The sequence below is a fragment of the Phyllobates terribilis genome, unplaced genomic scaffold (assembly GCF_046119375.1).
Source record: "Phyllobates terribilis strain yellow unplaced genomic scaffold, ASM4611937v1 Scaffold_1__5_contigs__length_1240528914, whole genome shotgun sequence".
Lineage (NCBI taxonomy): Eukaryota > Metazoa > Chordata > Amphibia > Anura > Dendrobatidae > Phyllobates > Phyllobates terribilis.
This window is the reverse complement of record NW_027362761.1, coordinates 854,478,082-854,493,765: the sequence shown is the minus strand read 5'-3', so window position 1 is coordinate 854,493,765 and position 15,684 is coordinate 854,478,082. Positions and strand designations below refer to the sequence as shown.

The 15,684-nt window shown below is 40.6% G+C and overlaps 1 protein-coding gene across 1 annotated transcript in view; it reads left to right on the top strand.

Annotated features, from left to right (window-relative positions):
• STPG2 (sperm tail PG-rich repeat containing 2) overlaps positions 1-15,684 on the top strand; it is a 1,485,896-nt gene that overhangs the window by 252,937 nt on the left and 1,217,275 nt on the right. Inside the window, exon 7 of the mRNA XM_073638559.1 lies at positions 13,215-13,326. Within this exon, the coding sequence (XP_073494660.1) occupies positions 13,215-13,326 (112 nt within the window). The remainder of the gene's footprint in view (positions 1-13,214; positions 13,327-15,684) is intronic.

Below are 15,684 nucleotides of genomic sequence, written 5' to 3'. Positions count from 1 at the left end.
CAAGTCCCTCCTCCCCCACACATAATGTAGCAAATATAGCCAAATGACCCTCTCTTACACATAGCATATAAACAACCTCCCCCAAAATCGATGTATATAGGTTCACTATTCTGTTATACATTTTTCACATGAAATAAAATAAAAAAATTAAAACTGCTTTTCCTACAGGATGCTGAAGTTGCAGCATCGTTTTTCTTACCAAACTTCGGAGCTCACAGAAGTCTTCTTGATGCCACCCTTAGCAGCAGAAATAGGAGAAGGTCTGCGCAGCAGCCGCATGCTTTACAGACACAGCACCAATCGCAGCACAAGCTCCGACTCTGAGGTGCCAGAGAGGAGTTAGGGTGTGCAGACTGGCACAGCATTTGCTCTGTCAAGCAGGCAGAGTGGCAGCTATGGTGACCCATGGGCTCCCTGTGAAAGCATTGCAGGGGGCTGATGGCAGCTGGTCAGATTAATATCTCTGCAGGGGAAGTGTCCCTTGCACAGCTATGCACTGCTCAGCTAATCTGATTCTACAGTGGCAGAAGAGGTGAGTTTATTGTGATCTGTGCAGGTGTCAGTCTGACTCTAATACATGGCATCTGCACTGCAGTGGGAGGAGTGAGTCTGTTGCTGTGGATGCAGATTAGCTAAGCAGTGCATTGGTGATTGTTCCTGGGTAGAAAGATGTGGAGGAAAAAGGGAAAGAGAGAGCTACCTGAGCGTAGTAAGTAGAGACTAAAAATTTTTTAAAGAATATAAAATCTTTTATGCTCACCTGAACAAGTTGTGCTGATAGGCATCATTTAGTAATGGAAGAGTTTGAAAATATCAATAAATATAGGGTAGGTAAAAATAACCTCCAGAGAAGGGAATTTTCAGCTTTGAAACGGTTACAGAGTAACAACAACATTGTTATCCGACAAGCTGACAAGGGGGGAAGGGTGGTCATACAGGATAAAGAGGAATACATAAAGGAAGCCTATAACATACTGTCTGACACCAAATATTACAAACCAATTACATCTGACCCCACTGATGTCTTTGAAAAAGAATGTAATATGCTGATACGTGAAACCTATCAAGCCAAGATATTGAATAAAAGAGAAAAGCTTTTTTTAACAAATAATAGCCCAAATCAAGCTTTCTTTTACCACCTACCAAAAATACACAAAGACACAAAGAATCCCCCCGAAAGACCCAACATATCAGGGATAGGCTCTCTCACTAGCTCTCTATCCTATTTTATTGATCTTTTTCTCCAGACTTATGTCCTTAAATTACCATCCTTTCTAAGAGACTCATCCCAACTCATTCTTGAGACAAAGGATCTACAATGGGGAGAAAACTATATGTTACTCACCCTAGATGTATGTGCTGTATATTCCAACATAGAACACAGTTTAGGTCTTGATGCAGTAGACCACTTTCTATCAGGGGACAAAAATATACCATCGGAACAAAAAACATTCCTGTTGAAAGGTCTAAGATTCATTTTGGAGCATAAACTTTTCTCCTTTCAAGATAAGATGTACCTCCAGCAGTTCGGGACCGCGATGGGGACTCGGGTCGCACCCAGTTTTGCAAATCTTTTTATGTGGCGATTCGAGTCCCTATTAATCGCCTATTAATAATAGATTATATTGAACAATCTAAAATCTTAATATCCAAATTCAAAGATAAAGGTTATCCAAAAGAATTAATCCAGTCCTCCTACCGAAAAAACCTGACACTCACACAAAATGTTTGCTTAGAAAAATCTCAAAAAGATTCGGTAAAGGATATATCAAGGTGGAGGTACAGTTTTATCACCGCCTTCAACAGGGGTAATTCAAACATCCGTAGAATAATAAACAAGTACTGGTATCTCATCAAAAAAGATCCAATTCTGAAAGGGATGGTACCCTCTAGAACCAACATAGTTTTCAGAAGAGTTAAAACTCTAAAATAGAACATAGCACCCAGTCTTTTAAGAGATAAGAAAGTAAACGACAGGAATGTTAAACATCAGAAAAAAGAGAAAATGGAAATATTTAAATGTGGAAATATAAAATGTCACTGTTGTAAGATTATCAATTGGGATATGAAGAAGAGTATCCACACTAAGAATCCCAAGATCACCTTCAAACCCACCCAATGAATGGCCACAGGCATAACGTAAGAAGGAATAGTAAAGAAGGATAGAGGTACAGAGAGATACATAAAATGCATGTACACTAATGCCAGAAGCCTCACCAACAAAATGGAGGAATTAGAATTAATTTTGTTGGAAAATAATTATGACATGGTAGGGATATCTGAGACGTGGCTGGATGAGAGCCATGATTGGGCAGTTAATTTACAGGGCTATAGTCTGTTCAGAAATGACCGTACAAACAAGCGGGGGGGGGGTGTTGTTATATGTAAAATCATCCTTAAAATCTGTCTTGCGGGAGGATATAGGTGAATCTAATGAAAATGTAGAGTCCCTGTGGGTGGAGATAAGGAGAGGGGGAAAAAATAATAAATTACTGATAGGGGTTTGTTATAAGTCTCCAAAAATAATGGAAGTAGCGGAGAATATCCTCGTAAAGCAAATAGATGAAGCAGCGACTCAAGGAGAAGTCATTATTATGGGAGACTTCAACTACCCTGAAATACATTGGGGGACAGAACCATGTAGTTCAAGCAAAGGTAATAGGTTTTTGACAACTATGAGAGACAATTACCTTTCACAACTGGTTCAGGACCCAACAAGAAGGGGGGCACTGCTAGACCTAATATTAACCAATAGGCCAGACCGCATATCAAATATACGAGTTGGGGGTCACTTGGGTAATAGTGATCACAAAATAATACGTTTTCATGTAACCTTTAATAAGATGTGTAGTAGAGGGGTTACAAGGACACTAAACTTCAGGAAGGCTAATTTCCAACGGTTGAGGGATGATCTTAGTGCAATAAACTGGGACGATATCCTGAGACCTAAAGCTACACAAAGCAAATGGGAGACATTTATTAACATCCTGAATAGTACCTGTGCACAATATATACCCTTTGGAAATAAACATGCTAGAAATAGGAGGAAACCACTATGGCTAAATAGAGCTGTAAGGGGCGCAATAAGTGACAAAAAGAAAGCATTTAGAGAACTAAAGGAAGTAGGTAGTGATGAGGCATTAAATAAATATAGAAAATTAAATAAATTATGTAAAAAACAAATCAAGGCAGCAGAGATTGAGGCAGAGAGAATCATTGCCAGAGAAAGTAAAAATAACCCCAAAATATTCTTTAACTACATAAATAGTAAAAAACTAAAAAATGATAGTGTTGGCCCCCTTAAAAATAGTCTGGGTGAAATGGTGGATGAGGATGAGGAAAAAGCCAATATGCTAAATGATTTTTTTTCAACCATATTTACACAAGAAAATTGCATGACAGAAAACATGGTTAGTGATAACAAAAATTCTCCATTAAGTGTCACTTGCTTAACCCAGCAGGAAGTACGGCGGCGTCTAAAAATCACTAAAGTTGTCAAATCCCCGGGCCCGGATGGGATACACCCGCGAGTACTGCAGGAATTAAGTAACGTCATAGATAGACCATTATTTTTAATCTTTAAAGATTCCATAATAACAGGGTCTGTACCACAGGACTGGCGTATAGCAAATGTGGTGCCAATATTCAAAAAGGGGACAAAAACTGAACTTGGAAATTATAGGCCGGTAAGCTTAACCTCTACTGTGGGTAAAATCCTGGAGGGTTTCCTAAGAGATGCTATAATAGAGTATCTGAAGAAGAATAACCTCATGACCCCACATCAACATGGGTTTACCCCATTCCTGTCAGACTAATCTGATCAGCTTTTATGAGGAGGCAAGTTCTGGACTGGACCAAGGAAATTCAGTGGATGTTGTGTATATGGACTTTTCAAAAGCTTTTGATATGGTTCCACACAAAAGGTTGATACATAAAATGAGAACAATGGGGATAGGGGAAAATATATGTATGTGGGTTAAGAACTGGCTCAGTGATAGGAAACAAAGGGTGGTTATTAATGGAAAACACTCAGACTGGGTCTCAGTTAACAGTGGGGTACCACAGGTGTCAGTATTGGGCCCCCTTCTTTTTAACATATTTATTAATGACCTTGTAGGGGGCATAGTAATATTTCAATATTTGCAGATGACACTAAACTCTGCAGGGTAATCAATACAGAGGAGGACAATTTTATATCACAGGAGGATCTATGTAAACTAGAAGCTTGGGCTGATAAATGGCAAATGAGCTTTAATGGGGATAAATGTAAGGTAATGCACTTGGGCAGAGGAAATAAAATGTATAATTATATGCTTAATTGTAAAACACTGGGCAAAACTGTAACTGAAAAAGACCTGGGTGTATTGGTGGACGACAAGCTCACATTTAGTGGCCAGTGTCAGGCAGCTGCTGCAAAGGCAAATAAAATAATGGGATGCATAGATGCTCATGAGGAGAACATAATTTTACCTCTATACAAGTCACTAGTTCGACCACACTTAGAATACTAGAATACTGTGTACAGTTCTGGTCTCCGATGTATAAGAGAGACACAGCTGAACTAGAGCGGGTGCAGAGAAGAGCGACCAAGGTTATTAGAGGACTGGGGGTCTGCAATACCAAGACAGGTTATTACACTTGGGGTTATTTACTGTGGTAAAAAGAAGGCTTAGGGGTGATCTTATTACTATGTACAAGTATATGAGGGGACAGTACAAAGACCTTTCTACTGATCTTTTTACTCTGAGGCCTGAGACGGGGACAAGGGTGCATCTTCTACGTCTGGAGGAAAGAAGGTTTAATAATAATCACAGACGGGGATTCTTTACTGTAAGAGCAGTGAGACTATGGAACTCTCTGCCGCATGATGTTGTAATGAGTGATTCACTGTTAAAATTTAAGAAGGGCATGGATGCCTTTCTTGAAAAGTATAATATTTCAGGTTATAAATACTAGATTCCTTGATAGGGCGTTGATCCAGGGAACAAGTCTGATTGTCGTATGGAGTCGGGAAGGAATTTTTTTCCCCAATGTGGAGCTTAGTGTTTGCCACATGTTTTTTTTTGCCTTCCTCTGGATCAACATGTTAGGCTATGGGTTGAACTAGACGGACTTAGTCTTCCTTCAACCTTAAAAACTATGTTACTATGTTACTATGTTAAAAAGGGGTTTCTCAAACAGAGCCTTTCCAAACACATCACTCTTGTACACAACAAGAACTTTGACTCCATAACAGTGACACCTGTAGAGCCAATTCCACCACTCACCAAGAACAGAAAATCGGTCCTCAATGCGAAAGAATCCTACTGGATCTACAGACTGGGCAGTCTGTATCCAGATGGATTAAACGAGACAGTTGAGACAGTATAAAAGATATGTAGCTTGCTGAATAACACCACTTTTTCCATGGCAGTTAACATCATGATACTTTTAGTAAAGTCCCGTATCAGAACTAGGGACCTGGGGCATCTATCTGGCAATTCCCGATATCTCTCCAATACATCATATGTCTTTGACTAGTTTGTCACAATTTACCTCTTTCTCATATAATCTGTTCATATGTGCAAATCATTCCATCTGAGAATTAACATTATCGTTGTTGTGGCAAGTAACATCAATTTACGGGTTATTGGTTTTTATCCCCCCCTATAATTTACCCATTTACATTCAATTCATCACCAGCACATACAGTACAGACCAAAAGTTTGGACACACCTTCTCATTTAAAGATTTTTCTGTATTTTCATGACTTTGAAAATTGTACATTCACACTGAAGGGATCAAAACTATGAATTAACACATGTGGAATTATATACTTAACAAAAAAGTGTGAAACAACTGAAAATATGTCTTATATTCTAGGTTCTTCAAAGTAGCCACCTTTTGCTTTGATGACTGCTTTGCACACTCTTGGCATTCTCTTGATGAGCTTCAAGAGGTAGTCACCGGAAATGGTTTTCACTTCACAGGCGTGCCCTGTCAGGTTTAATAAGTGGGATTTCTTGCCTTATAAATGGGGTTGGGACCATCAGTTGTGTTGTGCAGAAGTCTGGTGGATAAACATCTGATAGTCCTACTGAATAGACTGTTCGAATTTGTATTATGGCAAGAAAAAAGCAGCTAAGTTAAGAAAAACGAGTGGCCATCATTACTTTAAGAAATGAAGTTCACTCAGTCCGAAAAATTTGGCAAACTTTGAATTTGTCCCCAAGTGCAGTTGCAAAAACCATCAAGCGCTACAAAGAAACTGGCTCACATGAGGACCTCCCCAGGAAAGGAAGACCAAGAGTCACCTCTGCTTCTGAGGATAAGTTTATCCGAGTCACCAGCCTCAGAAATCGCAGGTTAACAGCAGCTCAGATTAGAGACCAGGTCAATGCCACACAGAGTTCTAGCAGCAGACACATCTCTACAACAACTGTTAAGAGGAGACTTTGTGCAGCAGGCCTTCATGGTAAAATAGCTGCTAGGAAACCACTGCTAAGGACAGGCAACAAGCAGAAGAGACTTGTTTGGGCTACAGAACACAAGGAATGGACATTAGACCAGTGGAAATCTGTGCTTTGGTCTGATGAGTCCAAATTTGAGATCTTTGGTTCCAACCACCGTGGCTTTGTGCGACGCAGAAAAGGTGAACGGATGGACTCTACATGCCTGGTTCCCACCGTGAAGCATGGAGGAGAAGGTGTGATGGTGTGGGGCTGCTTTGCTGGTGACACTGTTGGGGATTTATTCAAAATTGAAGGCATACTGAACCAGCATGGCTACCACAGCATCTTGCAGTGGCATGCTATTCCATCCGGTTTGCGTTTAGTTGGACCATCATTTATTTTTCAACAGGACAATGACCCCAAACACACCTCCAGGCTGTGTAAGAGCTATTTGACCAAGAAGTCTCCTCTTAACAGTTGTTGTAGAGATGTGTCTGCTGCTAGAACTCTGTGTGGCATTGACCTAGTCTGTAATCTGAGCTGCTGTTAACCTGCGATTTCTGAGGCTGGTGACTCGGATAAACTTATCCTCAGATGCAGAGGTGACTCTTGGTCTTCTTTTCCTGGGGCGGTCCTCATGTGAGCCAGTTTCTTTGTAGCGCTTGATGGTTTTTGCAACTGCACTTGGGGACACTTTCAAAGTTTTCCCAATTTTTCGCACTTATTGACCTTCATTTCTTAAAGTAATGATGGCCACTCGTTTTTCTTTACTTAGCTGCTTTTTTCTTGCCATAATACAAATTCGAACAGTCTATTCAGTAGGACTATCAGCTGTGTATCCACCAGACTTCTGCACAACACAACTGATGGTCCCAACCCTATTTATAAATCAAGAAATCCCACTTATTAAACCTGACAGGGCACACCTGTGAAGTGAAAACCATTTCAGGTGACTACCTCTTGAAGCTCATCAAGAGAATGCCAAGAGTGTGCAAAGCAGTCATCAAAGCAAAAGGTGGCTACTTTGAAGAACCTAGAATATAAGACATATTTTCAGTTGTTTCACACTTTTTTGTTAAGTATATAATTCCACATGTGTTAATTCATAGTTTTGATGCCTTCAGTGTGAATGTACAATTTTCATAGTCATTAAAATACAGAAAAATCTTTAAATGAGAAGGTGTGTCCAAACTTTTGGTCTGTACTGTATATACATATATATATATGTGTGGGGAACAACCCAAAGAAAAAATATAAGCAATTTGATACATCAAACTACAATTTGTATCACAATAACACTCACCGCTCTGGTTCGGGGCCGCTCCATGGACTGCGGCGGAGGAGTGAGACTCCAGGAGTGGGCATGCATCTATGTGTCTGGTCTGGGATGTTTATTTATTTATTTTTTATGTTTTTTTTTTTTACAGCTCACATTTGGGTGATGATTTTTAAAATTTGAGCAATGACACTATTGGTAAGAAATATATGTATACAAAAGTCCACCTATATTAATTAATTAGACTCCAGACTCCACAACAGAGAGAAAGAGTAGATTTGAGTTGGGTGTTACCTCTGAGGGTGACCCCACCCACAAGTAAAGATGCTGGGTATAAGAGTTCAGTCAAACCTAAGGTCTCATACACACCTTATGAAGGCTCTATGAGCAGAAACGCGTTGTGTGATCCTTTTTAAGGACTCTCTTCTCCATTCCCTTTTTTGTACATCCATGTCCCTCATGTGTATTCACGGTTTTATGATTTTTTAATAAACCTACAAATATTAATCCCTTGTGGAACATCCTCCATGTGATTGCACCACATTTGGAAGATTCAACAATTTTTTGGTTACTCTTTCTTCCACGGGAGTGCCTCCAGAATCCATTTGTCTCAATTTCTAAGCAGTGCATGGCATGCTAAGATAGAAGGTGACTTCCATCGCTTGTCAGTGTTGGCAGCAGCAGGGCCCACCGGAGGATTCACCAATTTCCCGGTGGGCCAGTCTGAGCCTGTCTGCACTGTTAAATGGCACAATTTACTCTAATCATTTTTATTCATATGTTTGATAAAGCAAGTTAATTCCAACTGTCCAAAATGACTCACATAATAGCAGATACCAGGAAGAAGGAAAAGAGCCTGAAAACCAGCAACTGCCCACAGCATAGTTGTAGAGGTACGGTTGCCAAATTGGAATAGTCAAACAGGTGTTCAAAAAGTACATTGTGGCTACAGCCAACAGTATTGTTCTTGTGCGTTGTTGAATTCAACTAAAACAGTGTTTGTAGGGACAGCACGGCAGCCAATCAATGTGCTCAGTGGCCCAGTGTGCTCAGAATGGGAACAACCTCTTTAAGGTTTTCTAATTCTTTAAGTCGTCAAACTTAACAAATGTACACGTCACAACAATACTACTGGCTGTTGCCGCAAATTACTTTCGACCTTGCATGTACCTACCTAGCAACACAGTACATTATTTTAGGGTTACATTAATTGCAATTTTTTTTCAAGGGAGGGGGATACATTAAAAAAAAAACATAAAAGTTAAAAGGAGTGTTCCCTTTCAATAAAAAATGTACATCACTACAGGTTATTGTTTTTTTTATAAAGTACTCACCTTTTCATCGGGTCTACCAGAGAGTCTCCGCTGATACTCCCGCTGTCTGGCATTGGCTGCAGTGCTGAAATCATTGCAGCCAATCAATGCGCTCAGTGCCCTTGTCTATGTAGCACACTGGTTGGCTGCTGCACTGTTGACATAATGTCAGTCCTGCAACCAATGCCAGTCACCAGGAGCATCGTCGGAGATTTGCCATTGGACCCAGGGAAGGTGAGTTCTGCATCGTTGGTATCTTCATAATAACCTGCAGCCTGGGTCATTTATTTACTGAAAAGGAACAGCCCCTTGTATATCACAGATCAATGAATACACAGTCACACTAACTATGCAGGTCCAACAACTTCCTATTCTCACTTGAATTTTTGGATTATTATTCATAGGCCACGGCCCCACTATCAGTATTTGGTCAGTATGCGGTCAGTATTTTTTCTCAGGAGTGGGAGCCAAAACCAGATGAGGAACAATCAGAGAAAAGGTATAATAGAAACAAGTCACCAATTCTGCATTTATCACCCACTCCTGGTTTTGGCTCTCACTCCTGAGAAAAAATACTGACCAAATACTGATAGTGGGGCCGTGGCAATAGACTGACTACCACTCCCATTTTCAATGTTCTTCAAAACTAGTGCAGTAGTAGAACATATTGGCCTTTTTATGTCCCTATGTGGAATGAGATTTAGACTCTACCTCTATCCCTTCATTCTAAAAGCATAAAATGGTGCTGATTTGACGGCACCCATCCTTTATACTAGCTGTAATAGTCCCCCTTGATAGGTTGTCCTAGACCAGGTGATGTGATAGCTGCAGGGCATTATGGGGAAGCTATCCTAGCCACGCTTGATGTCATTAGTCTGCCTTGTGTCCCTTCAGCAGTGTGTGAGGTGGCACCGAGCATTTTTTTTGGCCAATCCATACAAATTGAATCACAAACAGTTTGAGTCGAATTTCCTGAAATTCACATATCCCTGCAAATTCAAATTCTATTATCCTCAGATCAATCTGATTATCTCTAGTTTTGACTCTTAGGGAAATCCCAAATGGGAGATTCGCCTTTGGGACATACAGTTTAAACATCTAGAAGGACATATTTTATTGATAATCTGCCTTGAAAGTAAATTGAACCAACTATTTAAATTAGGTTTTGATGTTAAATATACACTCTGTATATATTTTTATGATATTTTTTTGTAACTTTCCAATTTTTCCATTTTTTATAACTTGACTTACATTTCACACTGTACTGAAGACTACTCAACAGTCTCATTAGCACATACAATATTACAATGAAAGGCAACCCCTCTATATACACAGGATCCACAATTCACAATAGTTGATGGTTACAGCTCACATTCTTCCCCTCACTTTGACTCGCCCAGGGGGATATATGGGGGAGACTCGGTACCTGGGCCTTTACCTGCTTTGTAGGATATCACGGCAGTCGGCTCCCAGGCCCGTCCTCTGGGTCACTCTTTAAAAGGGGTTTTGTTAACAGTTTGTCTCGTGACGCCACCTGTGGTTTCTGGTAATGGTTACCAGTGCTGCTGCAGACCTCCGGGGGATGATGGGATGGCAGCTGGGATGTTTCTGCTCCCCACAGGTGGAGTGGACCCCTCGGGGCAGGGTTGATGAAAGGGATGCAGGGACTTGTAACGTAGGAGGGATTATGGCAATAACCGACAGAGACAGTGGAGTGCAGTCATCTGATTTTACTCACAGTTCTTTTTAGGTTCCACAGGTACACCGTGCAGGTTATCGCTTCCCGCGCCGCGTTCACCAAGCAGGGGTTCATAAGTCCCTCCGGCAATTCGAGAGTACTTATCGGGACCCCCTTCTCATATGTTCCTTTCCTCAGCCGACTTTCTGCGCTGGGTCTCTCCCTCCTGCCCTGCGCCTCACAAACTGAGTCCCAAGATGGCGTCCTCGGATCCTTCAGGGTCACCTGGGGTTCCCTGATCCTACACGGCTGCCCTTCTTGGCTACTCGGATGCGAGTATGGCAACTGCACCATAAAAGTCAGAAGCCTCCGGTTTCCTAGCTGAGACCTGTAGTGACACAACTGGCCCAGGGACCGGTTCCCTTCTTGCGGCCTGGTCCCTCTGACACTTGACAGATTAGAGCGTACGGGTGGCTTCCTGCTCCTTCCGTACCCCTGGGACCCCTTCAGTTACCGGAGCCTTCCTCCTCTGCTCCCCTCCTCTTCTCTCCTCTGCTGGGCCTCATTCACTAGGCCCAACCTGGAGCAGAGCTCCTGCAGAGCACCTGCTCCACTCACTAGACTCAGAACTCTCTCTCTTACTTACTACTTCTCCTCACTAACTAAGATGGATCCCCTATTTAAATTCCTAACATGCTCCCCTAAACTCCTTCCTCCACCCTCACCCACTACTTGGTTCCCCCTCACTCTGGTTCCCCCCACTCCAGCCAGGGACAGGGCTCAGCAGAACACAGTGCATCTTGCCCTTCCAGCCTGCCTGGAGCAGTGTAGTATTGGATGCGGGTGTTGGGGTCTCGGGCTGTACCCTTTCCTTACCAGAGAGTGAGACACCACTAATTGCAGTACCTCTGTGGCGACTGAACCCTCAGGGGCGCCACAGCTTCACAATGACCTTTGTCACTGGGATTCATAATTAAATAAAGAGATCAATTACTCAATAAATGTGTTAGTCAGAAAAATTTTAATTATTACAAAAACATTTAGACACCCCATAAAATTAGTTAAGAGCCCCTAAAAGAAGAGACAGACCCCATAAAAATTGAGGCAGTGTGGTTCACAAGATATTAATATAATAACATGACAACATAATAGATGCATATAGACTTCTAATACAGTACCCCCCGATGAAGCAGCACGCGAAACGCGCGTTAATCTATTGAATACATGAAGGATTCTTTTTATGTTTGTTATATTCCCCTGTATTAGAAGTCTATATGCATCTATTATGTTGTCATGTTATTATATTAATATCTTGTGAACCACACTGCCTCAATTTTTATGGGGTCTGTCTCTTCTTTTAGGGGCTCTTAACTAATTTTATGGGGTGTCTAAATGTTTTTGTAATAATTAAAATTTTTCTGACTAACACATTTATTGAGTTATTGATCTCTTTATTTAATTATGAATCCCAGTGAGGAATGAGAAATAATATATTGGAATTTGGTTATCCTCATTGTTTCGGTATTTGTATATTATACTTGAGATGAATCTTAGTATCCTATTTTGCTTACAATCACAATGACCTTTGGCCTGAGGAGAGTATGCTCATTAAATACATATATATTTCAGTAGTGGCTACTAATGTTCATGTGTCCAACAAGAAATAAGAGGCTAATATTAAGCTTTGTGGCCAGCGTGAAAGTTAAAGATATCTTCTTCTAATATAGTTAGTGTTATGAAAAATTAAAAAATGCAATATTTGTGCAGTCAATATTCATTTTCAGCATACTTTTTTACTACCGAATAGGTGTGAAAGATCTTCCTTTTAACAGTGGATAGGAGGCGGCAGCCATTATGATCATGTTTAGTGGCAGCTTGAACAATACATTAGGCCATTACTTAGTATGACCCGATATATAGTCTTAATATATGATGGTCACTAAATTATGATTTTAGCTTTTATGTACAACTTTGTCTTTCAATAGTTGTGCGTAGAGAAAAGAATATAATGTCTGAATAGTCAGGCTTAAAGGAGTTGTCTGGTCTCAAGCTACAAGTCTGCAGTCACTCTAAATGACTGCAGACTTGTGAATCTTCACACTGCGCTCTGCATGTTGTGAGGAATCTCCGGTATCGGCATTGAAAGTGGGCAGTGATGTGACCACGAGTATGCGAAATGCGTACTCCCGGCCACTTTCCGACTAGATGACCCCAGACTCACTCACTACAAGTGTATTGAGCATAGATGTAGTTAGATATAGGAGATCTATTTTGTAAGCATCGTTCCCTTTAAAATTTCTATGCTAATCTCATTGAAATAGAATATGAGCCAGATCCATTTACAGTAGATCTAAATGGCTGTATCTTTCACTGTAAGTGCCCATGCCTCCATTAGTGAGTGATTTGGCCCTTATTAGAAATGTAAACATGAGGGGGGAAGGCTTTCTCTGATCTTGTTTGGACGTCTGCTCAATCTGAACTGCAGACTCATAAATCTTCCTTTGAACTTTCTAAAGGGAAAGTGCACTGCATTATGAGAATGTCAACTCCAAGAAGGAAGACAAGAAGAAATATGAGCCATTCATTCCACGGTATCACGAAGTAATCGTATTACAGGAAGAGAAGAAGGTAAAGTCAATTTGGCTGTTCATAGTACTTAAATAAAATCATTTACTGTGAGAGTGAAACTCGTGAATTCCTAGCCCATATGATTAGAAATGAACCCATATGACTGCAACAGGCAATGTATTAGCAAAGGAAGAAATATAGTTCCCAAAAAGAAAAAGATCAATCTGCAGCTTATCTAAAACACATTTTTTCTTTAATCCCCTCTGTGGCTTTCATTGATTTGTATCGGAATTCACAAAAGCAAAACATGGATTTCTTGACATTAATCTGAATGATCTGTTTAATGTAAATCTACTGCTTCCGTCTCTGGTATAGATTTAATTTTACCGAGCTAAAGAATCACTAATAAATGCTGCCTGTTTTTTAGATTTACTTTAAATATTGTAGTTTAACCCATCAATTAGAATTGACAACTTAGTTTATGTGTACCTCCATTCATGTACATCGTAAATATACTGCAGGCCTTACCAAATACATTTTACTTGGTATTCTCTAGTAGAACATCCCCATCCCCTTCTATGCCAAATGAAACTCCACTCATAAAGAGAAAGTTTGTGGACTATACGACCCCTGTATAGTTCCTTGTTCTGTGGTTCCCATATGAAGAGTAGTAGCTTTGTAACAGAATCTAATATAGTGGGATAGCCTACTGTCTTCAATTTAGAAGTGTCCAGGGGCATAGCCATAGGGGTGCTGAAGTAGTGGTCACATCCTGAACCCAAAGGTATATTGGGTGGACAAGAGTAGTGAAACACCTGCACGTTGCACGTACATGAGCTTTTATAACATCTCATTCTAAATCTATTTGCATTAGTATGGAGATGGTTCCTCACTTTGCAGCTATAACAGTTTTTACTCTTCTGGGAAGGAGTTTGGAGTGTGTCTGTGGTAATTTTAGCCTATTCATCCAGGGGCAGATGCGTAACTAGGGGTTCAGCAGAAGGGAAAGGGGAAAACACATCCGAGTGAGTCCCTGACCTAGATAATCATATTTACAACTTCAGAGACACATCCTAATTATAGTAAGTATAGGGAACCTCAGCAGATGACCATGTTATTACTGAGAAAAAATCACTATACAAAGTCAAAGACCGATTTTACCGTTGTACAGTGACCATATAATGGCACATACTAATTCTGCAGGATATATTAAGTGATTATAGTAAAGTTATAGATGCGTGTCATTCTTTATGATGGTGTTGTTCCCTCTCCCATCTTTTCCATCTGGCCCACACCAACATGACATCTTTGCGTCACGACTCATCTGCAGAGTTTACAGCAAAGACACATTCTTATTTTTCCAGCACTGTTCCCATCTATTCCCAACTTACACAAACTCCCCATCCTGTTAATACCAATGCCAAACCTGCTGCTTCCATATTTGTCCCTATTACTGCACCTGCTGTGTCGAATGGTAACAGTACTCCTCTTAGTGCCCTATATAGTAATCATGCCCAACATTGTGCCTGTTGTATAATAAAATGGCATTTTAGTTCTCTCTAGGTTTTAAAATTGCCCTCTAGAAAATATTAATGCCCTCTGTGAGTGCACTACAAAGTAATAATACCCCCTATGTTGCACTTTGATGGGTACAATACCCTGAGTGCCCCTATAATGTAATATTGCCTGTTAAGTGTCCATTTAACATTTAATATTGTCCCCTGAGTGCGCCTAAAAATAATAATGTCCCTGGAGTGTCCCCTTAACAATTAATAATGCTCCAAGTTCCTCAACAAAAATAATAATGTTCCCTGAGTCCCCCACAAATAATATTGGCCCCTTCAGTACACCCATGAAAAAAAAGCAATAATGTGCCAGAATATTAAAGAAAAAAGCATATAAATACTCACTTAACCCTCAGAAATTGGTGAGTCTGCCAGCATAGTCAGCTTGGAAACAGCACTCGTGATTGCTCCTACCATCTGTAGGCTTCAGCCTTAAAGCAATCTATGGCCTACAGAATGGAGAGTGGTATGGCACAGAGATCAAGGCTCCCTCTCTAACGCAGAGTTTAACTATATTGGCATAGAACGCACACTCATACAGTTAAGAGTGGCAGTCGTACTGGGTGGGCCTCTCTGCACCCCCAGTAGTTGTACTACTGTTCAGAGGAGCATTTGTGAGGTCAGAGTACTATGGCTGGACAAGAGGGTCTAGCTCGCAATCTGTGTTCTAGATTATACCAAAATTATTTGATGAGGCTGAAGGCAGAGCTTTGTGTGTGCCAGTCAAGTTGTACCACACTAAATTCACCTAGCTAGGGATGATCGTTTCCATCCGTGGAGAATCGAATTTGAGTTGAATTTTCTGAAATTTACAGGTCCTGAGAATTCAGTTTGTGATTCAATTCGTGCCTCT